General features: G+C 41.9%; 2 protein-coding genes across 2 annotated transcripts in view; one reads left to right on the top strand and one right to left on the bottom strand.

Annotated features, from left to right (window-relative positions):
* The window catches only part of LOC106591777 (ventricular zone-expressed PH domain-containing protein), a 202787-nt gene extending 200638 nt beyond the window's left edge, over positions 1 to 2149 (bottom strand). Inside the window, exon 1 of the mRNA XM_082956467.1 lies at positions 2015 to 2149. The gene's annotated coding sequence lies outside the window, so the exon portion shown is untranslated. The remainder of the gene's footprint in view (positions 1 to 2014) is intronic.
* A 15719-nt stretch (positions 2150 to 17868) lies between these two features.
* Positions 17869 to 27301, top strand: LOC106613248 (lysosomal amino acid transporter 1 homolog). The gene is made up of 8 exons (XM_014215324.3): positions 17869 to 18067; positions 18476 to 18826; positions 19411 to 19540; positions 22021 to 22108; positions 22690 to 22799; positions 23554 to 23649; positions 24087 to 24272; positions 24419 to 27301. The coding sequence occupies exons 2-8, from the start codon at positions 18633 to 18635 to the stop codon at positions 24533 to 24535; spliced, it is 921 nt and encodes a 306-aa protein (XP_014070799.1). The 5' UTR covers positions 17869 to 18067; positions 18476 to 18632; the 3' UTR covers positions 24536 to 27301.
* Positions 27302 to 27982: the final 681 nt, after the last annotated feature.

Genomic DNA, 27982 nt, shown 5'->3' with positions numbered 1-27982 from the left:
AATACACCTACATGTCAGGTAATACACCTACATTCACCATGTCAGGTAACACACCTACATTCACCATGTCAGGTAATACACCTACATGTCAGGTAATACACCTACATTCACCATGTCAGATAATACACCTACATTCACCATGTCAGGTAATACACCTACATTCACCATGTCAGGTAATACACCTACATTCACCATGTCAGATAATACACCTACATTCACCATGTCAGGTAACACACCTACATTCACCATGTCAGGTAATACACCTACATTCACCATGTCAGGTAATACACCTACATTCACCATGTCAGGTAATACACCTACATTCACCATGTCAGGTAATACACCTACATTCACCATGTCAGATAATACACCTACATTCACCATGTCAGGTAATACACCTACATGTCAGGTAATACACCTACATTCCCCATGTCAGGTAATACACCTACATTGACCATGTCAGGTAATACACCTACATTCACCATGTCAGGTAATACACCTACATTCACCATGTCAGGTAATACACCTACATTCACCATGTCAGGTAATACACCTACATTCACCATGTCAGATAATACACCTACATGTCAGGTAATACACCTACATTCACCATGTCAGGTAATACACCTACATGTCAGGTAATACACCTACATTCACCATGTCAGGTAACACACCTACATTCACCATGTCAGGTAATACACCTACATTCACCATGTCAGGTAATACACCTACATTCACCATGTCAGATAATACACCTACATTCACCATGTCAGGTAATACACCTACATTCACCATGTCAGGTAATACACCTACATTCACCATGTCAGGTAATACACCTACATTCACCATGTCAGATAATACACCTACATTCACCATGTCAGGTAATACACCTACATTCACCATGTCAGGTAATACACCTACATTCACCATGTCAGGTAATACACCTACATTCACCATGTCAGGTAATACACCTACATTCACCATGTCAGATAATACACCTACATGTCAGGTAATACACCTACATGTCAGGTAATACACCTACATTCACCATGTCAGGTAATACACCTACATGTCAGATAATACACCTACATTCACCATGTCAGATAATACACCTACATGTCAGGTAATACACCTACATTCACCATGTCAGATAATACACCTACATTCACCATGTCAGGTAATACACCTACATTCACCATGTCAGGTAATACACCTACATTCACCATGTCAGGTAATACACCTACATTCCATAGCTTTGTCAAGGAGCCCTTTAGCTCTCACTAGAAAAAGGAGTAAGCATGGGACGCTCAGGCATGTGTGTGTGTGTGTAAGGTGTGTGTGTGTGTGTGTGTGTGTGTGCACGTACGTATGCGCTTGCGAGAGAGAGAGAGATCAAGAGAGAAGTACAAATATTACTCATGGAAACTCACCATTGCGCATAAATAACACTTTAAAGATGTATGCAATAGAAATGGTAGGTTACACGTGACTAAACCGTAAGCTATTTCAAGACGGAATGACAATCTTAAGTCTAACATTTTTCCATAAAAAGGTTTCTGCAAAACAAAACAATAGACGAGAAGTTCAAGTTCCCTAACAATAGTGGCATCATTCGCGCAAACGCATTGCATTTCAACGTTTTAACGAGATTGCATAACCTAATTAAAACAAAATCATTGTATGGACGTTCTCTGAAATAGCCTAATATACTAATGAATCGTCTAATTACAAAACAAAACCGAAGCCTCTTGTCTGGATGCACTTGTTTCCCTCCGTATGGACCAGCATGTTTCATTACAGAAGATAACATTATCATTCAACAATTCCACATTCATTCACCTCTATCCGTGATTTCTTGACCTCTATAATTTCAATTTGATTACACACATTCGATGTCGTTTAACTTTTCCGACATAGCGAGGATGTCACTCATTTCCACGTTATGGTGTTTAACCGGACATCACTAAACAACAACAACAGCACAAATCCCGGTTAAAAACGTGAAATATCTCACCCTTTATTCTGTTGACGTCAGTCAGTTCTGGGGGGAAAAGAATGAAGCTTTTAAAATCCGTTAAAAACCGACTAAACGCAAAGAATTGACGCGCGGTCCCAAGTTGTCCCACCGGACAGTTCTTCGTCACACACAGTCTTGGTGCACCGTGAGAAGCGCGCCATCCCGTGGTAAAGATCAGCGCACGGGTCAAAGGCTGAATTTGGAAAGTCATTCCTATGGAAATTAGGAAATTTGTACCAGATTATATTTTATAGTAAAGCTTGCTTATAAACGGCTTATAAATCCATTACATATGAGATGTTATCAGGGGCTGAAATTGCATTCCCTAGGCAGTGGCGACCCGTCACTCAGGGTAGGTGGGGCTCTTTTGAGACCTACATTTTTAGCAAAAAAATTGTTTTTGTTTTTTGGGGGCTTGCCTGTTTTTCATGTTATTTTGGCATTAATACGTGTCACATATCAGTTTGCAAACAATGTAAAAAAAAAATATATATATAATTTAGTTAATAAAGCCGCATACAAACATGGTCTCTTTTTTGTTTTGTTGAGTAAGGCAGCTCCGAAATGCAGGTGTTTCAGCCCAGCTCAGTGCTTTCTGTGGTGGTGGGGCGAGCCAGCAGAAAATAGGAGTGTTGCACCTTGTTCTGTCACTCATGGGGACACTACGTCACCACCAAGTCTAAGTCCTTAGTAAGGGTAGACATGGAAAATTCAAGCCCTTTGGGTGTTGCCATAGAGTTACATTAGAAGTGCCCTTCCAAGAAGGCTCAAGGTCATTGGCCACAGATAAAATGACGTCAAATCACGTTATATGTACAGTAGCTTTGATTGGACTGATCATGTCAACATCTTAATTTCAAAATCTTAGCTAGCAGTCATCATCATGAATCAAGTCGACAATCTACTGGCAAAGACATTTTGAACGGTCATCCAACTGGCTGATAGCCAGATTTAGCAGTGGTAAGCTGTTGGGACTCTGCTGTTGGGACTCTGCTGTTGGGACCCTGCTGTTGGGACAGCTTTACGTAGGCCCTAACAGTTTGTGGGCACTGTTTGTTACCGTTATAGTGCAATTAATGTATTGTTCAGTGTTGTGTTGTGTACAGTAGTGGCTTTACTGGCATGACTCCCACATTTGTTGTTGTTGTTACCCCACCAAGATTTACATGCTCAAATCAAATCAGATGCGCCACTGCGCCTTTAGACTACTCAGGGGCGGAAATCCCGGGGGGACGGGGGAGACACGACCCCCCCATCCTGGGAAAAATATGATTAATAGCGCGTTCTTAAGTTTCAAAATATTGCGACCCCCCCCACCCTTTGCCTCACAATGGTTTGATCCACTGCCAGTTCCTTAGTTGGCAAGGTAACAGAGGGGTCGTATCCACTGTCTGAAAGGCACTCAATGAACGTAACTGACGTGAGGTTAATCCAGTCAATCGCGCACACACACTAGCTGAATATGCAGAGCTAGCGCGCAAATATTAACTATTAAGCTAGCTAGTACCTATTCCATTTATGTGGCCTCGTCAAAGATGGAATCTTTGCTATCGTCAATTTATTCCAAGATCGGCATGCAGATGATGTAAGTTAGTGCTTCAAAGTCCCTGTGATAAGGTTAGCGATAAACTGGAGTCCAGACTGAACAGAACTACACTCTCTTCTACCATTGTCTTAAATATATTTAATGGTCTTGTTGCAAAAGCTAAATTGTTGCAAGGGAACTTTTATTTATTTATTTTATTTCACCTTTATTTAACCCGGGTAGCAAAGATTATAGCAAACACCACTGAAACGGAATTGGTGCTCGCTAGCTTTGCAAATTCAGCTATTGTTGGAAGCCAGCCAATATGAAACAAACTATTAAAATTACAAAAGGTTGCAGCATATGTTGTGTAAATGGTGAACTCATACAGCTGTCAACTCTTGTCATTTTAATCTGTTTCACATTTGCTAGCTACCTTTTAGATCGAAGCCCAAATAGAATGATAAAAGATAAGATGATAGAAGCCCATCTCCTACTGTAAATAACCTACACACTGTGTGTGGGTGTAGCCAGCCAGCCAGGTAGAAAAATGGCAGAAAAATAAAAGACGGACATCAGAGTATTTTTCAGTACACCAAAACGCATAGTAAGAACCCTAGTAGCCTAATATCTCAAAGACTAGTTGATAAAATGTTCATAAGAAAGAAATGAAATTCTAATGGAAATGTTTCACAATGATGTCATTAGGCAGAGCAGGCAACAGATGGCACACAGACAGCAGAGTTGGGGACAGATATGCAGGGACAGACTGGCAGAGACAGGGAGTCTCAGGTAAGTTTGTTGAGTCTTTGTTTGGCAACATTGGATACCCCCACTCTCAACTTAAACTGGTGACTGAACTAAGATTTGTTAAAGGCAATGGTATTGCTGTTGTGATTAGTTGTGTAGTTTTGGGTACCGGTAGTTAGGAGTACGGCAAACACCTTATTTCTTTGGTTCCTCAATATACATTTACCATATTACAATGTAGGCTATGTGTTACAGCACTACTTTTGGTGTCCCCCTCAGGAATTACTCTTGAGAAAATGTCATGTAATTGTCCCCTCCAAAGTTGATATCAGATTTTCGCCCCTGAGACTACTGGTAGACAAAAATATGACTTTAGCCTAACCTAGATAACAAAATAATTCCAACAGCTGTGGGCCACATACTAAGTGTTTTTCTGGTCCAGTATGCCTGGGTCCCCAGCCCAAAGCCAGCATTCATACTGCACCACTATCGGATTAAAGAGCTCCAGCATAGTTCTGACCCACATACTGTGCACCATCAGATTAAAGAGATTAAGCATAGTTCTGACCCACATACTGCATCACTATCGGATTAAAGAGCTCCAGCATAGTTCTGACCCACATACTGCATCACTATCAGATTAAAGAGCTCCAGCATAGTTCTGACCCACATACTGCATCACTATCAGATTAAAGAGCTCCATCATAGTTCTGACCCACACACTGTGCACCATCAGATTAAAGAGATTAAGCATAGTTCTGACCCACACACTGTGCACCATCAGATTAGAAAGCTGTGGCCCAGTTCTGGCCCACATACTGCACAAAGGTAAGGCTGAGTTCCAGCCTAGGTCCCCGGGCCAGAGATGGGACAGATGAAGGCTTCCAGACTGACCTTATATAGGGCTACATGAAACCAGCCAAACCAGCTGGACACCCCAAACTACATTGAGATACTCTTCTATTAACCACATGCTATATTTAAACAAAAGAGAATAGAGCACTTGGAGGTAAAGTCAATGAACAAATCTGGATTATTACAAATTGCAACAGGGAACATGAAGTGTAGAAAAACAGCCCATAAAAGCACATTGACTTGAATTGGATTTGTGCCACAAATGCTAAAACATGAACATTTTGAAAACATTGGTAAGGTAAACAAAACCAAAGCATGGACTGCTGACATATGTTGTCCGTAGACTGCTAACAGGGGTAAGGATTCTATCCATTGAATTACTGTTTCTCCTTCCCATGGGAAACCCAATGGTGTTGATGTGGATTCATGATGGAATGGGAATCTGTGCTATTGTATAAACTATTTGTGACCTCCAGTGAAAGTAGGAGGCAAGGAGATACCAGTGGGTTTCAAAGCATATAATCATATAAGAGAATGAAACATTCTATTTCAACATTTTAACAGAGCACACCATCAGTTATTCAATTAATAACAATTCATTAATAATAACAATTTTAACTATATGGCAACTTTACAAGTAAAGTTGTGGGGTTTGCTAAAGCTCTATAAAAGTTTGTTTGTGCTAGTGAAAAAAAGTGAAAAGTTGTACTTTGATTATATTATTCAAATATTGAAATCATTTTTAATTCCCATCAATAGTCAGTAGATTTGGTCCGAAGTTGTGGTCAGTAGGTATGTGGTTCAGTAGTTGTGTGATATGGTCAGTAGTTAGATGTGTGGTCAGTAGTTAGATGTGTGGTCAGTAGTTGTGTGGTCAGTAGTTAGATGTGTGGTCAGTAGGTATATGTGTGGTCAGTAGTTAGATGTGTGGTCAGTAGTTAGATGTGTGGTCAGTAGTTGTGTGGTCAGTAGTTAGATGTGTGGTCAGTAGGTATATGTGTGGTCAGTAGTTAGATGTGTGGTCAGTAGTTGTGTGGTTCAGTAGTTGTGTGGTCAGTAGTTGTGTGGTCAGTAGTTAGATGTGTGGTCAGTAGTTATATGTGTGGTCAGTAGTTAGATGTGTGGTCAGTAGTTGTGTGGTCAGTAGTTGTGTGGTCAGTAGTTAGATGTGTGGTCAGTAGTTATATGTGTGGTCAGTAGTTAGATATGTGGTCAGTAGTTGTGTGGTCAGTAGTTGTGTGGTCAGTAGTTAGATGTGTGGTCAGTAGTTAGATGTGTGGTCAGTAGTTGTGTGGTCAGTAGTTAGATGTGTGGTCAGTAGTTAGATGTGTGGTCAGTAGTTGTGTGGTCAGTAGTTATAAGTGTGGTCAGTAGTTAGATGTGTGGTCAGTAGTTAGATGTGTGGTCAGTAGTTGTGTGGTCAGTAGTTAGATGTGTGGTCAGTAGTTATATGTGTGGTCAGTAGTTAGATATGTGGTCAGTAGTTGTGTGGTCAGTAGTTAGATGTGTGGTCAGTAGTTGTGTGGTCAGTAGTTAGATGTGTGGTCAGTAGTTAGATGTGTGGTCAGTAGTTAGATGTGTGGTCAGTAGTTATATGGGTGGTCAGTAGTTAGATGTGTGGTCAGTAGATGTGTGGTCAGTAGTTGTGTGGTTGTGGTCACTAGATGTGTGGTCAGTAGTTGTGTGGTTGTGTTCACTAGATGTGGTGAGCAGTTGTGTTTTTGCGGTCAGTTTCTGTTATGTGGTTGTGGTCAGTTGTTTTGCTCAGTAGATGTGGTCAGTATTTGTGTGGTTGTGGTCAGTTGTTTTGCTCAGTAGATGTGGTCAGTATTTGTGTGGTTGTGGTCAGTTGTTTTGCTCAGTAGATGTGGTCAGTATTTGTGTGGTTGTGGTCAGTTGTTTTGCTCAGTAGATGTGGTCAGTATTTGTGTGGTTGTGGTCTGTAGTTTTGTGCTTCAGTTGTTGTGTGATCAATATTTGTGTTGTGGTCAGTAATTGTGGTCACTCTCTTCTCTCTCCTCATAATTTTGTCCTTCAGTGTCAGTGAGTATCCTAGCAACGGTTCTATTTTGGAAACTCAATAAGGACACAGAGAGCTGCTGTTAGAAGATAGCAGGCAATGGGTTACTAAAACGGCCATATCTACAGATTGGTAGACACGATTCCAAATACGTTTCCGGGTTTGAAAAGCAGAGAATATTTTTTTCTCCAACTTGTTGCGTTATGTGGTCAAAACGGCAGTTGTTTGGGAAGATGTGGTAATGCAGTTACTAAAACAGCTGTACCGTAAGTTCTGTAGAGAATATTTTGAACAGATATGAATAGTATTGTCTAACTTGTTGGGGTAGTTGTCAAAACGGCAGTAGTTTGCAAAGAAATGTTGCAGAAATGTTGTTGATGAGGTTACTTAAACTGCTGTAACTTTTTATCCGAATATAATTTTTTGGATCAAACGCCAGATTTAAGTACCAGAGAGGTCGACGAAGATGTGAACACTCTAAATTGTTGTCTAAGTTGTTGCAAAGTGTAAGAATTAGCTGATTTGTGTCAAAAGTTGCATTATTTCACTTAGAGAATGGCAGTTGGAAGTGATGATGTCTCTATAGAATCTTGATGAAATGCTATGAAAGTAGATTTAGGTCAAAAAACGGACTAAAAGTTTAATAACATAAAAAGTATAACAGATATCAAGAAGTTGTGTACAAGCAACTCGAGTGAGACCATTCCGGACGTTTTGAATTTTGAATAATAAGAAGAACAAGTATGTTGAATATCTAAGCTGGGGCTCTTGCTGCGCAAGCCCCACAATAACAATTCCTGAGTATTCTACCTGATGTTGATTTATTTACCTTTATTTAACTAGGCAAGTCAGTTAAGAACAAATTCTTATTTTCAATGACAGCCTAGGAACAGTGGGTTAACTGTCTTGTTCAGGGGCAGATTGACAGATTTGTACCTTGTCAGCTCGGGGATTTGATCTTGCAACCTTTTCAGTTACTAGTCCAACGCTCTAACCACTAGGCTACCTGCCGCCCCAGGTAGCCTAGTTGATAGGGTTAGTATATATTTCCCAATCTGCTGGAAGGAGCGAGGGAAGATGTGTCTATCCTCAGCGTCAGAATAACACATCCTTCCCATCTCTCCCTTCACCAACTGGTACTGAAGCATGAGTGAGTGAGGTATCGCTGCTCACCAGGAGAAGGAGGAGAGACAGGGAAGATGTGTCCATCCTCAGTGCCAGATCTCCTCCCGTTCTCTCCCTCCACCAGCTGGCACATACCATCCTTCACATACCATTCTCCACCCTCAAATACACCCTTTCACAGTTGTCTCTCACTTGACATACTTCTGTACATTTTCAATGATTTTTTTAGGTTCCGGAGAGAGGTTGGTTACCACATATATTCCAAGAGTTTATAGGCCAGTCAAAGAAATTATCATTTCTGCTCATTTTCCCAATAACAACATAAGCCTGGAGACAGAAGAATGTTCATTACCAAAGCGATGCAGTCGCTAATCTAAACACAGTTGTCTCCCACACTAGACATCACACTCGCTCTCTGTAGGCTGCTTAACTATCATATGCAGTACCAGGGCGTGTTCTCAAAGCATGCGCAGACCAGCTGGCAAGTGTCTTCACAGACATTTTCAATCTATTCTTGTCCCAGTCTGTAATCTCAACATGTTTCAAGCTGACCACCTTTGTCCCTGTTCCCAAGAGCTCCAAGGTAACCTGCCTAAATGACAATCGCCCTGTTGCACTCACATCAATAATTATGAAGTGCTTTGAAAGACTGGTCATGACACACATCAACACCATCATCGCAGACACCCTAGACCAATTCCAATTCGCTTACCGCCCCAACAGATCCACAGATGACAAAATTTCACTTCACACTGCCAACTCCCGCCTGGACAAGATGGGAAATAACTATGTGAGAATTCTGTTATAGACTACAGCTCAGCGTTCAACACCATAGTGCCTTCCAAGCACATCATTAAGCTAGGGACCCTGGGACTGAACTCCTCCCTCTGCAACTGGATCCTGGACTTCCTGACGGGCCGGCCCCAGGTGGTGAGGGTAGACAACAACACCTCGGCCACGATGACCCTCAACACGGGGGCCCCTCAGGGGTGTGTGCTTAGTCCCCTCCTGTACTCCCTGTTCATCCACGACTGTGTGGCCATGCACGACTCCAACAACATCATAAAGTTTGCTGACGACACAGCGGTGGTAGGTTTGATCACCAACACCGATGAGCCAGCCTACAGCGAGAAGGTCAGAGACTTAGCAGTTTGGTGCCAGGAGAATAACCTCTCCCTCAACATCACTAAGACCAAGTAGCTGATCGTTGACTATAGGAGAAAGAGGGGAGAGCAGACCCCCATCCACATCGACGGTGCTGCTGTGGAGCTGGTCGAGTGCTTCAAGTTCCTTGGCGTCCACATCACTGAAGACCTAACATGGTCCACAAACACCCACCCAGTCGTGAAGAGGGCAAGGCAGCGCCTCTTCCACCTCAGGAGGCTGAAAAGATTTGGCATGGGCCCTTGGATCCTCACATTACAAATAAAAAGTATTCAGACCCTTTGCTATGAGACTTTAAATTGAGCTGTTTCCATTGATGATCCTTGAGATGTTTATACAACTTTATTGGGGTCCACCTGTGGTAAATTAATCTGATTGGATGTGATTTGGAAAGGCACACGCCTGTCTATATAAAGTCCCACAGTTGACAGTGCATGTCAGAGCACAAACCAAGCTATGAGGTTGGAGGAATTGTCCGTAGAGCAAAGAGACAGGATTCTGTCGAGGCACAGATCTGGGGAAGGGTACCAAAACATGTCTGCAGCATTGAAGGTCCCCAAGAACACAGTGGCCTCCATCATTCTGTCATGACGTTGGCCTTTGGGTAAGGTTTATGACCCCCCCCATAAATACCATTCTCCCTTCCCCTCTCTGACCCTACTGAAGGACTTGAATAGCCTGTGTTAAATATAGAGAGTCTGGGAACATCAAACAAATGGGGAAAGGGAACCATATTTTGGTAATAAAACCAGTTGGAAATATGCTTGGGAACGTAATGAGTATGTATGTCAGTTCGGTTGTCATCTGAGACATTATGACTGATGACAGGACGACATAAACTGTATCTGAGAAAGTATACGCCCTCTAGTTATCAGAGTAACATGGAATTGTTATGCAATTGAAATGTTTGATATTGAAATTGTTTGTTAGGAGATTAAATGTAATTTTAGCTTCCAAATGAGAGATTTGGGTTTTCATAAGGAAAGTGCCCTGCTTGATCAGTGGCCCACCCCTGTGAAGAGGAGGGGTTATAAACGATGAAACACCTCCCTCCCCCTCTCCACTATATAAGCCTTTGACGAAAAGATAACCACGTTGTTCCAGTACGTGAGGTCTGCAGCCTCTACGTTAGAAGGACACACGTCAAGTACAGAACTAAGCCAACCTCGGCGTGAGCTTTGGTTGCGAATGGTATGAACTTTGAGCTTATTCACTACAGAAGTGATACTTCCTAGCTGTTGAGTTAGCAGCGGCCGCTGTAGACGGGGGCTAGGAAAGGACGGACGACGGATCCAGTCTAACAGACGGACGAAGATACCACCACGTATCCAATTTACCACCAGAGACATTCTTCCGAGGACAGGAAGATCTGTTGGCCAACCCGGCCAGCATCTACGACCAATCTACCGAAGCGCAGCTCAGAGTAAATATTTATAGCATTTTCCTTTTCCAAATGGGCGGTAATTTACTAATGCATAAGATAATGTATTTACGATAGCATAGCTGCTGTTTCTTTGTTCCTAAATCTTCCCACTCTTTCATTGAAGCCCAACCCCCTTTCCTTTGTGTAACCAGCTTTCATACAGGTTCCGTCCACCAGGACGTTTTCTGTATGACATCATTTGTATTCTGTGTATATGTAATTCTGTGTGATTAATTATTTATTTACTAAATACCTAAACTAATCACACAGAATTAGAGAGCCGTGGTCAGGGAGGTGACCGAGAACCCGATGGTCACTCTGACAGAGCTCCAGAATTCCTCTGTGGAGATGGGAGAACCTTCCAGAAGGACTACCATCGCTGCAGCACTCCACCAGTCAGGCCCAACCCCTCTGAATCAGAGAGGTGCGGAGGGCTGCCTTAATCGACATCCACGTCATCGGCGCACGGGGAACAGTGGGTTAACTGCCTTGCTCAGGGGCAGAACGACAGATTTTTTACTTGTCAGCTCGGGGATTCGATCCAGCAACCTTTCGGTTACTGGCCCAACGCTCCTACACTCTGGGTACCTGCCGCCCTTAACACACACATGCAGACCGACCCAACACAAACACACATTACATACACATTACACACACATTACACACACATTACACACACATTACACACACATTACATACACATTACACACACATTACACACACATTACACACACATTACATACACATTACACACACATTACATACACATTACACACACATTACACACACATTACATACACATTACACACACATTACACACACATTACATACACATTACACACACATTACATACACATTACATACACATTACACACACATTACATACACATTACACACACATTACACACACATTACACACACATTACATCACATTACACACACATTACACACACATTACACACACATTACACACACATTACACACACACATTACACACACATTACACACACACATTACACACACACATTACACACACATTACACACACATTACATACACATTACACACACATTACACACACATTACACACACATTACACACACATTACATACACATTACACACACACATAACACACACATTACATACACATTACACACACATTACACACACATTACACACACATTACACACATTACATACACATTACACACACACATTACACACACATTACATACACATTACACACACATTACACACACATTACATACACATTACATACACATTACACACACATTACACACACATTACACACATATTACACACATATTACACACACTTACATACACATTACACACACATTACATACACATTACACACACATTACATACACATTACACACACATTACACACACATTACATACACATTACACACATATTACACACACATTACATACACATTACACACACATTACACACACATTACATACACATTACACACACATTACATACACATTACATACACATTACACACACATTACATACACATTACACACACACAGTACACACACATTACACACACATTACACACATTACACACACACATTACACACACATTACACACACACATTACACACACACATTACACACACATTACATACACATTACAGACACATTACACACACATTACACACACATTACATACACATTACACACACATTACACACACATTACACACACATTACACACACATTACATACACATTACACACACACATTACACACACATTACATACACATTACACACACATTACACACACATTACACACACATTACACACATTACATACACATTACACACACACATTACACACACATTACACACACATTACACACACACATTACACACACACATTACACACACATTACATACACATTACACACACATTACACACACATTACACACACATTACATACACATTACACACACATTACACACACATTACATACACATTACACACACACATTACACACACACATTACACACACATTACACACACATTACACACACATTACATACACATTACACACACATTACACACACATTACATACACATTACACACACATTACACACACATTACACACACATTACACACACACATTACACACACATTACAGCACACACCTTACACCCTACACACCTTACACACACACCCTTACATACACATCCCCTACACACACACCCTTACACACACACACCCTTACACACCCTACACACCCTTACACACACATTACATACACATTACACACACATTACACACACATTACACACACATTACATACACATTACACACACATTACACACACATTACATACACATTACACACACACATTACACACACATTACATACACATTACACACACATTACACACACATTACACACACACATTACACACACATTACATACACATTACACACACACATTACACACACATTACACACACATTACACACACATTACACACACACATTACACACACATTACATACACATTACACACATATTACACACACATTACACACACATTACATACACATTACACACACATTACACACACATTACATACACATTACACACACACATTACACACACATTACACACACACTTACACACACATTACATACACATTACACACACCTTACACACACATTACACACACATTACACACACATTACAGACACATTACATACACATTACACACACATTACATACACATTACACACATATTACACACACATTACACACACATTACATACACATTACACACACATTACATACACATTACACACACATTACATACACATTACACACACACATTACACACACATTACACACACATTACACACACATTACACACACACATTACACACACACATTACACACACATTACATACACATTACACACACATTACACACACATTACACACACATTACATACACATTACACACACATTACACACACATTACATACACATTACACACACACATTACACACACATTACATACACATTACACACACATTACACACACATTACACACACATTACACACACATTACACACACTGATCATTTGCTGCTGCTCTGTTCTTTATTTTACTCGTATTATAATCTATCAAATCGAACCAAATCAAAGTTTATTTGTCACGTGCGCCGAATACAACAGGTGTCGACCTTACAGTGAAATGCTGACTTACAGGCTCTAACCAATAGTGCAAAAAAGGTATTAGGTGAACAATAGGTAGGTAAAGAAATAAAAACAACAGTAAACAGACAGGCTATATACAGCATTTCATGTTTTGCTTTTTTCCTGATGCCTTGTCACTTTACACTGCCTCGTGTGCATATCTACCTCAAATACCTTATTATTATCTATCCTGATGCCTAGTCACTTTACCCTGCCTTCATGTTCATATCTACCTCAAATACCTTATTATTATCTATCCTGATGCCTAGTCACTTTACCCTTCCTTCATGTACGTATCTACCTCAAATACCTCATACCTCTGCATATTGATCTGGTACTGGTACTCTCTGTATATAGCTCCACATTGATCTGGTACTGGTACTCCCTGTATATAGCTCCACATTAATCTGGTACTGGTACTTCCTGTATATAGCTCCACAGTGATCTGGTACTGGTACTCCCTGTATATAGCTCCACATTGATCTGGTACTGGTACTCCCTGTATATAGCTCCACATTGATCTGGTACTCCCTGTATATAGTTCCACATTGATCTGGTGCTGGTACTCCCTGTATATAGCTCCACATTGATCTGGTACTGGTACTCCCTGTATATAGCTCCACATTGATCTGGTACTGGTACTCCCTGTATATAGCTCCACATTGATCTGGTACTTCCTGTATACAGCTCCACATTGATCTGGTACTGGTACTCCCTGTATATAGCTCCACATTGATCTGGTACTGGTACTCCCTGTATATAGCTCCACATTAATCTGGTGCTGGTACTCCCTGTATATAGCTCCACATTGATCTGGTACTGGTGCTCCCTGTATATAGCTCCACATTGATCTGGTACTGGTACTCCCTGTATACAGCTCCACATTGATCTGGTACTGGTATTCCCTGTATATAGCTCCACATTGATCTGGTACTTCCTGTATACAGCTCCACATTGATCTGGTACTGGTACTCCCTGTATATAGCTCCACATTGATCTGGTACTGGTACTCCCTGTATATAGCTCCACATTGATCTGGTACTGGTACTCCCTGTATACAGCTCCACATTGATCTGGTACTCCCTGTATATAGCTCCACATTGATCTGGTACTGGTACTTCCTGTATATAGCTCCACATTGATCTGGTACTGGTACTCCCTGTATATAGCTCCACATTAATCTGGTGCTGGTACTCCCTGTATATAGCTCCACATTAATCTGGTACTGGTACTCCCTGTATACAGCTCCACATTGATCTGGTATTCTCTGTATATAGCTCCACATTGATCTGGTGCTGGTACTCCCTGTATATAGCTCCACATTGATCTGGTATTCTCTGTATATAGCTCCACATTAATCTGGTACTGGTACTCCCTGTATATAGCTCCACATTGATCTGGTATTCTCTGTATATAGCTCCACATTAATCTGGTACTGGTACTCCCTGTATATAGCTCCACATTGATCTGGTACTGGTACTTCCTGTATATAGCTCCACATTGATCTGGTGCTGGTACTCCCTGTATATAGCTCCACATTGATCTGGTACTGGTACTCCCTGTATATAGCTCCACATTAATCTGGTACTGGTACTCCCTGTATATAGCTCCACATTGATCTGGTACTGGTACTTCCTGTATATAGCTCCACATTGATCTGGTACTGGTACTTCCTGTATATAGCTCCACATTGATCTGGTACTGGTACTCTCTGTATATAGCTCCACATTGATCTGGTGCTGGTACTCCCTGTATATAGCTCCACATTGATCTGGTACTGGTACTCCCTGTATATAGCTCCACATTGATCTGGTACTGGTACTCCCTGTATATAGCTCCACATTGATCTGGTACTCCCTGTATATAGCTCCACATTGATCTGGTACTGGTACTCCCTGTATATAGCTCCACATTGATCTTGTACTGGTACTCCCTGTATATAGCTCCACATTGATCTGGTACTCCCTGTATATAGCTCCACATTGATCTGGTACTGGTACTCCCTGTATATAGCTCCACATTAATCTGGTACTGGTACTCCCTGTATATAGCTCCACATTGATCTGGTGCTGGTACTCCCTGTATATAGCTCCACATTGATCTGGTGCTGGTACTCCCTGTATATAGCTCCACATTGATCTGGTGCTGGTACTCCCTGTATATAGCTCCACATTGATCTGGTACTCCCTGTATATAGCTCCACATTGATCTGGTACTGGTACTCCCTGTATATAGCTCCACATTGATCTGGTGCTGGTACTCCCTGTATATAGCTCCACATTGATCTGGTACTGGTACTTCCTGTATATAGCTCCACATTGATCTGGTACTGGTACTTCCTGTATATAGCTCCACATTGATCTGGTACTGGTACTCCCTGTATATAGCTCCACATTGATCTGGTGCTGGTACTCCCTGTATATAGCTCCACATTGATCTGGTGCTGGTACTCCCTGTATATAGCTCCACATTGATCTGGTGCTGGTACTCCCTGTATATAGCTCCACATTGATCTGGTACTCCCTGTATATAGCTCCACATTGATCTGGTACTGGTACTCCCTGTATATAGCTCCACATTGATCTGGTGCTGGTACTCCCTGTATATAGCTCCACATTGATCTGGTACTGGTACTTCCTGTATATAGCTCAACATTGATCTGGTACTGGTACTTCCTGTATATAGCTCCACATTGATCTGGTACTCCCTGTATATAGCTCCACAGTGATCTGGTACTGGTACTCCCTGTATATAGCTCCACATTGATCTGGTACTCCCTGTATATAGCTCCACATTGATCTGGTGCTGGTACTTCCTGTATATAGCTCCACATTGATCTGGTACTGGTCCCTGTATATAGCTCTCACATTGATCTGGTACTGGTACTCCCTGTATATAGCTCCACATTGATCTGGTACTGGTACTCCCTGTATATAGCTCCACATTGATCTGGTGCTGGTACTCCCTGTATATAGCTCCACATTGATCTGGTACTGGTACTCCCTGTATATAGCTCCACATTGATCTGGTACTGGTACTTCCTGTATATAGCTCAACATTGATCTGGTACTGGTACTTCCTGTATATAGCTCAACATTGATCTGGTACTGACACTTCCTGTATATAGCTCCACATTGATCTGGTACTGGTACTTCCTGTATATAGCTCCACATTGATCTGGTATTCCCTGTATATAGCTCCACATTGATCTGGTATTCCCTGTATATAGCTCCACATTGATCTGGTACTGGTACTCCCTGTATATAGCTCCACATTGATCTGGTACTGGTACTCCCTGTATATAGCTCCACATTGATCTGGTATTCCCTGTATATAGCTCCACATTGATCTGGTACTGGTACTCCCTGTATATAGCTCCACATTGATCTGGTACTGGTACTCCCTGTATACAGCTCCACATTGATCTGGTACTGGTACTCCCTGTATATAGCTCCACATTGATCTGGTACTGGTACTCCCTGTATATAGCTCCACGTTGATCTGGTATTCCCTGTATATAGCTCCACATTGATCTGGTACTTGTGTTACTATTTTATTTTAAACTCTGCATTGTTGAAGGGCTCGTAAGGGAACATTTCACGCTGAAGTCTACGCCAGTTTTATTCCATGCATGTGACAAAATAATACAATTATTTTTTACTAGATTTATCACACACTGCATAATCCCCAGCAGATGGTGCTACGTCCTTATCCTTGTGGTTCTCAGGTCTGCGCTTTCTCCAGAAAATGCGGAAGTGAAACAATTTCATTTGATGCCATTCCGGAGGACAGGAGTGAGCTACAATAATTGATCGTTTACAATATAATATAATTGTGGGAAATTAAATAGCCTAGCGGAATATATCGCTCAATCAAAACATAACGGCAGCCGAGTTGAGATGGAGAGCCGTCGCACAGTAACACGAAGGTCGAGAAATCAACGCATCCGGTGAGAGTTTATGAGCTTCATTTGATTTGTTGATACCATTGGTTGGTCTGTGCCTGTTATAGCTTTGCCAACCATTGTCTTTATTTTTGGGAGGCCGACAGACCAACATTAATTTGATGAGAAGCGATAGCCACATCAATGAATAGCTTCTGGTCTATAGACGATCAAATTGCAGCATTGTAGACCTATGAGACTCCAACAGAAGGTTATTACCAATATGCAAATGTTTTCTTAAATGGAGAAAGTATCAACATTGTATCAGAGTTGTCTGGTGCGTGCATGTTGTTGCTGAAACCAAAAGTACAGTAACAATGAATTGTATTTCTTTCCCCAACCCAACACCACTCTTCCAAATTTCCCCAGCCAATTCGTAATTCTATCAATGACCATGCGTATATTGTCTTGCAGACTCATCAAATGACATCGCCGCACGCTCGTTTGCCAACCGGTAGCCTGGGTGTGGTGGGCTCGAGGGCGGTCAGTGTTTGGTGTCAACAAACGAACACTTTCACATCCTCGCGCTCGGATTGTTCCACGGAGGCGGTGGGACGGACATAGTCGCCCCATGCCCCGCTTCCCGGGGAGGACTGCAGACGTGGCCGCTAACCTGACTTCCCCGGTGCTGGGTCGGCCACTGTGCGCTAACGGAACGCCCTGGATCCTCTACCTGTTCGAGGAATGCGTGGACAATGTGTGGGAATACTGGAGCGTAGTCATCGGGTTGATCTCAATGTTTTGTTTCCTGCTGTCTACTCTACCGTAAGTCGTTCACCACTGCGTTAGGAATGCGTTCTCTAACGGAAAAGTATTTATAATACAAACGAAGATAGCTGATCACAGATGTTGTGATCAACAGCTGCGGTCTCAAATGTATCTGGCATTTGGTGTTATGATGATACTCCTGACAGATTTTACCATTTAAAATGTAACCTTTATTTAACTAGGCAAGTCAGTTAAGATCAAATTCTTATTTACAATGATGACCTACACCGGCCAAAGCCGGACGACGCTGGGCCAATTGTGCGCAGCCCTATGGGACTCCCAAACACGGCTGGTTGTGATACAGCCTGGAATCTGTAGTGACGCCTCAAGCACTGAGATGCAGTGCCTTAGACCACTGCGCCACTTGGGAGCCCATAAAATATCAAATAGCCCATTAATGATTTATTACCATAGTAACGAGAAAGTCTGTGGCCCTGCAAAGCCAGTTTATCAGGTTCTGAGAGACATCTAATCTCAGTATCTGTTTACGTCACACCAGTCTCTCCTTTTCTTTCCATTCTCTCTCCCTCCATTGTATCTGTTGTTCTCTCTCTTCCCCCCCCCCCCCCCCCCCCCCCCAGGCAAGTCTACGAGGCTTATCGCAATGGTAAAGTGGAGGAGGCCATGTCTTTTGGCTTCCTGCTCTTCCTCTTCAGTGGGGACCTCAGCAGTCTAATAGGCTGCGTCCTGACCAGCCAGCTGCCCATCCAGGTATCTATCAACAGGCACAACTTCAACTTGCTATTGTATGCAAAGTATGAATATGGGCAGAGGCATTGCCATAGCACTCTCTGCCCAGACATGCTCCGATGCACTGTATCACAGCTGCATTGAAGCATATTTTTAAAGCATTCAGCATTTTGTTTAATCTGGTTTGTGAATGGAGTTAGTCAGGTACATTGTATAGCATGTTTTCCTTTCCCTTACCTATGCCTACCTGCAGAGGGTGCCCCTGTCGTCACATCATATCTCTCTCTCTCTCTCTCTCTCTCTCTCTCTCTCTCTCTCTCTCTCTCTCTCTCTCTCTCTCTCTCTCTCTCTCTCTCTCTCTCTCTCTCTCTCTTTCTCTCTCTCTCTCTCTCTCTTTCTCTCCCCCCCCCCAATTCAATTCGCTTTATTCGCATGACATAACAATGTACATATTGCCAAAGCTTATTTTGGATATTTACAATACAATATTTACAATATAGATATATAGTAATATAGTAAAAAGACAATCAAAATTGTCAACGGGACAACAGTAACAACAAAATAACCATACATTCAACAATACCAATAAGAAGCTCTGTCTCAGGTTCTGCTGTTGTGCAGTGGTTGCACAGCCTTTCCTCTACAGGGAGCCAGGTTTTCCTGTGTCTACCCTTCTCAATGGCAAGGCTGTGCTCACTGAGCCTGTACTTTGTCAAGGTTTTTCTAAGGTTTTGATCAGTAACCATGGTCAAATATTTAGCCACGGTGTACTGACGATTTAGGGCCAGATAGCACTGCATTTCGCTTTGTGTTTGTGCTTGTGTTTCCCAATAAGCAATGTAGTTTTGTTTTGACTGTGTTGTAATTTGGTTTATTATGATTGATTGGATGTTCTGGTCCTGAGGCTTCAGTGTGTTAGTAGAACAGGTTTGTGAACTCAGCCCCAGGACCAGCTGGATGAGGGTCCTGAGGCTTCAGTGTGTTAGTAGAACAGGTTTGTGAACTCAGCCCCAGGACCAGCTGGATGAGGGAACTCTTTTCTTTGCTCAGCTCTTGGCATTGCAGGGCTTGGTAATGATATGAGAGGGGGTCACTGTATTTGAGATGTTTCCAAAACTTAATTTCTCTTTTTTGAGTTTTTATTATTAGTGGATATTGGCCTAATTCTGCCCTACATGCATTGTTGTAGTTTTCCTCTGGGCATGTAGGAGAATCTTACAGAACTCTGCATGCAGGGTTTCAACGCGGTGTTTGTCCCATTTGATGAAATCTTGTTTTGCAAGTGGACCCCACACCTCGCTGCCATAAAGTGCAATTGGTTCAATGACATATTCAATTCGTTTTAGCCACATTTTAATAGGTATTTCAATTTGAATTTCCTTTTTAATGGCGTAGAATGCCCTGCGTGCTTTCTCTCTCAGTTCATTCACTGCCTCATTAAGGTGTCCAGTTGAGCTTATTTTTAAACCTAAGTAATTGTAGTGTGTACAGTACTCTATATTTTGTACCAATTGAGAACTTTGGTCTAATTCCCTGAGATCTGGATCTTCTCTGGAAAATCATTATTTTAGTGTTTTTGGGGTTTACTGCCAGTGCCCAGTCTGGCAGTACTGCTCTAGCAGGTCCAGGCTCTGCTGTAGGCCAGGTGCTGTGGGTGACAGCAGGCATAGGTCATCTGTGAAGAGTAGGCATTTAACTTCTGAACTGTGGAGACTAACACCAGGGGCTGAGGATTTTTCTAGAATAGTGGCCAATTCGTTAATGTAAATATTGAAGAGTGCAGGGCTCAGATTGCAACCCTGGCGAAGGCCCCGCCCCTGGTTAAAGAATTCTGTTCTTTTCTTACCAATTTTAATGCTGCACGTATTGCCAGTATACATTGATTTAATTCTGTCATATGTTTTACCCCCTACACCACTTTCAATAACTTTGTAGAACAGTCCTGTATGCCAAATAGAATCAAATGCTTTTTTTAAGTCGATAAAGCAAGCGTATATTTTGGTATTATTTTGGTGGACATGTTTATCTATCAGGGTGTGTAGGGTGTAAATAGGATCAGTTGTGCGATGTTTTGGTATAAATCCAATTTGGCTTTTACTCAAGACATTGTGCTTATTAAGGAAGTTTAGAACTCTTACATTGATGATACTACAGAAAACCTTCCCCAGGTTACTGTTCACACAAATGCCTCTGTAATTGTTAGGGTGAAATTTGTCTCCGTTCTTAAAGATTGGGGTTATGAGTCCTTGATTCCAGATGTCAGGGAAATAACCTACACTCAGGATCAAATTAAACAGTTTTAATATAGCCAATTGAAATGTTGCTTCTCTCTCTCTCTCTCGCTCTTTTTTTTTCTCTCGCTCTCTCTTTTTCTCTCTCTCTTTCTCGCTTTCTCTCTCTTTCTCTCTCTTTCTCTTTCTCTCTCTCTCTTTCTCGCTTTCTCTCTTTCTCTCTCTCTTTCTCTCTCTCTCTTTCTCTCTCTCTCTATTTTTCTCTCTCAGATTGTGACAGTAGTGTTCTACATCTTCACTGATCTCCTGCTCATCTCCCAGTTCCTCTACTACAAGATCAAGAACAACTCATCTAAAAGTAAGGCCAGAGGGATCATGATATTACACTGTCCGCCCAATATGGAAATCCAATAGAATACCATGGTTGTGTGAGAATCAGCGATGTTCCTTGCATTGTAGTTAGTGTGCTGTGGGTTCATATTTCCATCCAGTCTGTGTACTCACTAATATGCTAAATGTATTCTCTATTGATAATGCTAACAGCTATGCCCAGTTATCCATGCCTAATGTGTATGACATGACTGTGTGTGTGTTTTCAAGTGAAATTGCTAGTTCCCACTAAAAGTTGATGACTGACAGGTTCTCACCTTGTAAAGCTCCTTTGTTTGTCCAGTTTGCAGCCGAGGGCTGGAACACAAAAGGAAGACATATTGGATTACTTAACTGTGTGTGGGTGTTGTGGGTGTGTATCTGTCAATAAAGACAGAGTGACTGATTTGAGGGACAGATAGAGGGAGATCTTGCCACACCTGTTCAAGCCCTTCCCTACTTTCTCCATAGCTCAGGTATCTCACAGGTGTGTCTGAAACAGGTCACCTCTACAAAACCAGGAGGGGCAGCAACACTGTGTGTGACCCATGTGTGTGTCTCTTCCCCCAGAGCGCCCCACATTGAAGTGGTTGTGTTTCCTGTGGTGCGGGGCTTCCACTGTGGCCCTCCTGATTCTCCCCAAGTTCATCACTGACAACAACACCTCTGCCAACACTCAGGTGACGTGTTAGAGAGAGACTCTGAACTCTCTGACTCTCTCTTTGTCTGTCTCTCTCTGTCTCTGACTCTCTCTGACTCTCTTTGACTCTCTTTGTCTCTCTTTGTCTCTCTCTCTGTCTCTCTCTCTGTCTCTCTCTCTGTCTCTCTCTCTGTCTCTCTCTCTGTCTCTCTCTCTGTCTCTCTCTCTCTCTTTGACACTCTTTGACTCTCTTTGTCTCTGTCTCTCTCTCTTTGTCTCTCTCTTTGTCTCTCTCTCTGTCTCTCTGTCTCTCTCTCTGACTCTCTCTGACTCTCTCTGACTCTGACTCTCTTTGTCTCTAACTCTCTCTTTGACTCTCTTTGTCTCTGTTTCTCTCTTTCTGTCTCTCTCTTTCTCTGTCTCTCTCTTTCTCTGTCTCTCTCTTTGTCTCTGACTCTCTCTTTGTCTCTGACTCTCTCTTTGTCTCTGACTCTCTCTTTGTCTCTGACTCTCTCTCTCTCTCTCTCTTTGTCTCTGACTCTCTCTTTGTCTCTGACTCTCTCTTTGTCTCTGACTCTCTCTCTCTCTCTCTCTCTCTGACTCTCTCTTTGTCTGTCTCTCTCACTCTGTCTCTTTCTTTGTCTCTCTTTGTCTTTGTCTCTGTCTCTGTCTCTCTCTTTCTCTCTCTCTGACTCTCTCTTTGACTCTGTCTCTCTCTGACTCTCTCCTTGACTCTGTCTCTCTCTGTCTCTCTCTTTGTCTCTGACTCTCTCTCTCTCTGACTCTCTCTTCAGAGTGCCTCTAACAGCGTGGAGATCTCTGGTTATGCCTGTGGATACCTGGCCTCCATATTCTACCTCTCCTCTCGTTTTCCGCAGCTCTACAAAAATGTGAGTGACAGTCTATGGGTGATTTATGGAGGGGAGGTGGGGTAAGATGTGGCAGGGTTAGGGGACATGAGGCGGGGAAGAAAGGCAGGAACACGTGCTGTTGTTTAAGTTTTAAAATGAGAACCAGGTCTGAGAGACGATGGTGTTTTGTGCTGAGTGATGTCACAGCATCTGGACTGGTGTCTCCTGCTGAGAACTCACTGTCACTCCCAATGTGATAACAATTCCTAGGGATGTTCTAAGGGGGAGAGCACAGTACACACACATTAGGAATGAATATTATTTTGGAACTTAATAAAATAAAAAGTGGGTAAAATGAAGCAATAGAATTGGGTTGAATAATTAACTACGTGACGTGTTTTGAAGATCTTAAGCCTAAAATCTTTTCTCTGTTGGTTTTGAGGTGTAGACGGTAACATCTCCCTGTCTGTCTCCAGTTTAAGCGGCAGTCTACAGAGGGCACGTCGTACATGCTGTTTGCCCTGGCCATGATGGGCAACGGGACCTACGGCCTCAGTGTCATTGTGGTTCTACCAGCTCTGGCCGGTTCCAAACAGACCTTCATTCTCAAACATCTGGCCTGGCTCATCGGCAGCCTGGGAGTCCTCCTTCTAGACTTCTTTGTATCCTTTTTCTCAGAGATCATAATTTCACTAAAAAAGGGATAAGGATAAAGAAGGGAAGGTGTTATTTTTGTCTCTGTTGTTTAAGTGTTGGGATTTTGTTGACTTGTTGTGGTGTGTTTGTGAATGAGCCTTAACTCTCCGAGGTCACCGCCCAGTTCGTCATCTACAGGAAGAACCGCTCCACTATAACCAGCAAGAAGATGAACGTTCCTGAAGTAGAACCTCTGCTCTGTGAAGAGGAGGAGCTGTCCACGTTCTAGAGTGTGAACAATATGGAAGTTCTAGAGTGTGAACAATATGGAAGTTCTAGAGTGAGAACAATAAGCTCATTCTAGAAATCCTCTCCATAATCAATCAATCAAATGTATTTATAAAGCCCTTTTTACATCAGCTGATATCACAAAGTGCTGTACAGAAACCCAGCCTAAAACCCCAAACAGCAAGCAATGCAGATGTAGAAGCATGGTGCTTTGAAAAGCTCCCTGTTGACTGGAGACCTAGAATAATCCGACAGATGTGATAGTACACCAGTGTTCCCGCCGTTGAAGTACAGGTGAATTAAAGGGGCCGTCTTATATTTGAGGAATGTAATCTCAGTAGAACTCTTCTCTCTCTCTTTGTAAGGGGGGGGGGTCATGTGACCTATTCACTATGCTATTTCCTAGTACACTACAGGCCTATTGTCTGTGTCTCACATTGCTCTAGTCTAGTTTGTCAACGGTTAGAGCTCTTGTGGTTTCCATGGTAAGATATGCAGTACACTGAACTGTTCACGCAGCGTTGTCGTCTAGGTAAACCGTACAATAGAGGACCACAACATTGGTTGTTCCTGTATGTAGGTTTAGAAATGTATCACATTGACTATTGATGTGCCGTAAAGTAGTGGGCTGCACCCACAGTAATGTATTTTCCACTTGTGGTGAATTTGTTATAGTTTACCCTGGTTTTGTTCTATGAGCAGATTCGGTCGTAATAGAATCCCTATATAAGTTGTAGTTGGTAAATTGCTTGGGGTGTTACACAGTGTTTAGATTGTGAAAGTGCAGTGGGTTAGGCCTGATATCCTGTGCCTTCCATCTACATCTATTCATGTGTTGCTGCAGTGGAGGTCTGAAGGCTGTTTGATGTGTTCAGGCTGCTGCTTTTAAAGCCAACAGTTATTTGGCTGAAATCTAACCGTTTTAACTGAACATCCTGTTTTTCCTTATCTCCTCTCCTTATGTTATGGCCCAGTCATTTTACTTTCAGTGTCCACAAAGGAAGGGAGGAAGGAGGGTTTTTACAGTATTGCGTCACAGCCTTATTGTGGAGTTGTGTCCAGGGGTGTGTTCACTAGGAACCAAATGGAACAAAACGGGGAAGGGGCCTACCTGAATTTGTCCAATAGAAACTCTCATTTTCGTTGCAAAAATAGTTCGTTTAGAGTAAGCGTTTTGAAACGGAAACCGTTTTACTCTAAATGGAAAATGTGTGTGACTAATGAATACACCCCAGTCTTCTATGTGTGTAGTCACATGTTCAGAAAGCGGTGGATCAAGGTTGTGTGGGAACTGGGACCGTTTTATAAGTTGATGTGTCATAACTTGGTAACATGGAGTCATGATGAGGGAATAGAACGATAGAGACCAATGATTCGTTACGTTTTTGTACAGGTCACATCACTGTTGTTAGTGTGTCATGGATGTGATTGGTTGATTGACAGCACAGATTTCTCTACCTCGTCTTTCAGGTTTGTTAATCTGGCCCAGGTTACCCCGGTGGGAGGAGTTGGAACTGGGTGAAAAGTGATTTGTATTTATTTTAGAATCGGGCTGCCTCCTGGGTGTGAGCCAGTGCCCCACTCTGGTCGCTGGCGAAGTCAGCTCAAAACAAAAGTGACGTAATTAAGCATGTGGAAAGATGAGTAGGATTCTGTTTTCACATGCTAAAGTGATAGTTTTTTTTATTTTATTTTTATCAAAAGCAATCTGCCTTCTCAATTAAAACTAGTTTGACAATTCAAACATTTTATTTTATGGAAAATAGGTTATGTTTCTGGACGATACACCATGCTGCCTTGTTGACATGACCGAGTGGCTCAGATTACTGTTTGATTTGAGAAGGGCGCTCCTGCATCCCTGCTATTTCACCCGGTGACGTGATGGGCCATTGCCCGGTTCAACCTGGGCCAGTGTAATAGAATTCCCTCCGTGTCATAGGAGTCGTCCCTGGTGAAAATGTAAATATGAATCTATTTAAGTGTTGGACAGATATATAAAGGAGTGCTTGTGTGTTTTTTTTTTTTAGGAGCGCAAACATGACAAAACATGTGACTAAGTATTTATTGGTAGAGATAGTCTAGTTACAGCTGGGCTTTAATAAGCACAGTTGTGATTGGTGGACTTTCCATGTGTAAAATAAGGAGTATTTCTACTTTTAAGTGACGTATTGAAAAAGCTCAAAATGTGGTCTTTGGAAAAATAGCTGTTTGCAAAATGGCTGCCCAGCAAATGATTGTGGCCATGGTCATGAAACGTCAGGAAAGCCATGAACGAAGAGAAATTATGATGGCACTTATTTTCTCTGATAAACCTGTAGATAATTGTAGATTTTGTTGATTATTTTAAAGGTAATTATCAGTTGTTTCAGACAAAAAATTTTTTTTGCCTTTCTCTTGATAAATTAAGTTTCATTCTGGTTTGCTCAAAGCCTGGCCTCTCTCCAATGTGTTTTCTATAGACATCTTCCAAACCATAGAATGGAATGAGATATTTATTTATAGTCTCAAGAACAAGAAAAATGTATGAAATTATTTTTACTTGAATAATGACACTGTATTGCTCTTTTAAGATACACATGAATTTATACTTAACATGGTATTGTATTTTCCTTATGCTTTGGCCTATGCGTTACTTGCAATATTTATCTCATTGACGATAATGTCCCAGCATCTCAGCTTTTGTAGTTTATTGTACACCAAGTTAAGCATTCCAATATGATGCTTATGTAACAAACAAACATCTCAATAAAGTCCGAATTATATCCAATGTGTGTGTAGTTTGTTTTGTTATTTTGAGGCAAAATAACAAACATGATGTAGTATTGTGTGCAGTATATAGCAGGCACACAGTTTCAGGAAATATGTATTACAGATAGTCATTTAAATATCTATAAACTATAAATATGGTTTACAAACGGCTTCTAAATCCTTCAAGTCGTCCTATACCTTCTATACATTTGATGAGTTCATGGTTAGGTTCAATGGAATGCACATTCTCTGCAATATATCATGTGCATTTTGTCATTTAAATATTCTACGTCATTCAGTATGCTTTAAAAAAAAGTTATAAATGTAACCTTTATTTAACTAGGCAAGTCAGTTAAGGACAAACAAATTATTATTGAGAATGACGGCCAAACCCGGACGACGCTGGTCCAATTGTGCACCGCCCTATGGGACTCCCAATCACTGCCGGATGTGATTTATGTCCCAATGCTACGGCGTGTTTGATGGGCGTCGTTGAGTCGAGATGAGGGCACCACGCCTTTTAGACGCGAGGGAACGAGCTCAGAGTTTCTAAAATGTACTGTACTACCTTTTCTCACATCAAAGACAGTACAGTGTGAAGATAGGCTAAAACTGCTTCTCCAATAGAAATCCCCGATCGCGCATGTATGCAATGTCATGGGGGCCAGTGTCTTCGGGTCGATCGGTCGTCTCACACAGA

Source organism: Salmo salar, chromosome 09 (assembly GCF_965601325.2).
Source record: "Salmo salar chromosome 09, fSalSal1, whole genome shotgun sequence".
NCBI lineage: Eukaryota > Metazoa > Chordata > Actinopteri > Salmoniformes > Salmonidae > Salmo > Salmo salar.
This window is presented reverse-complemented; position numbering and strand designations above follow the sequence as displayed.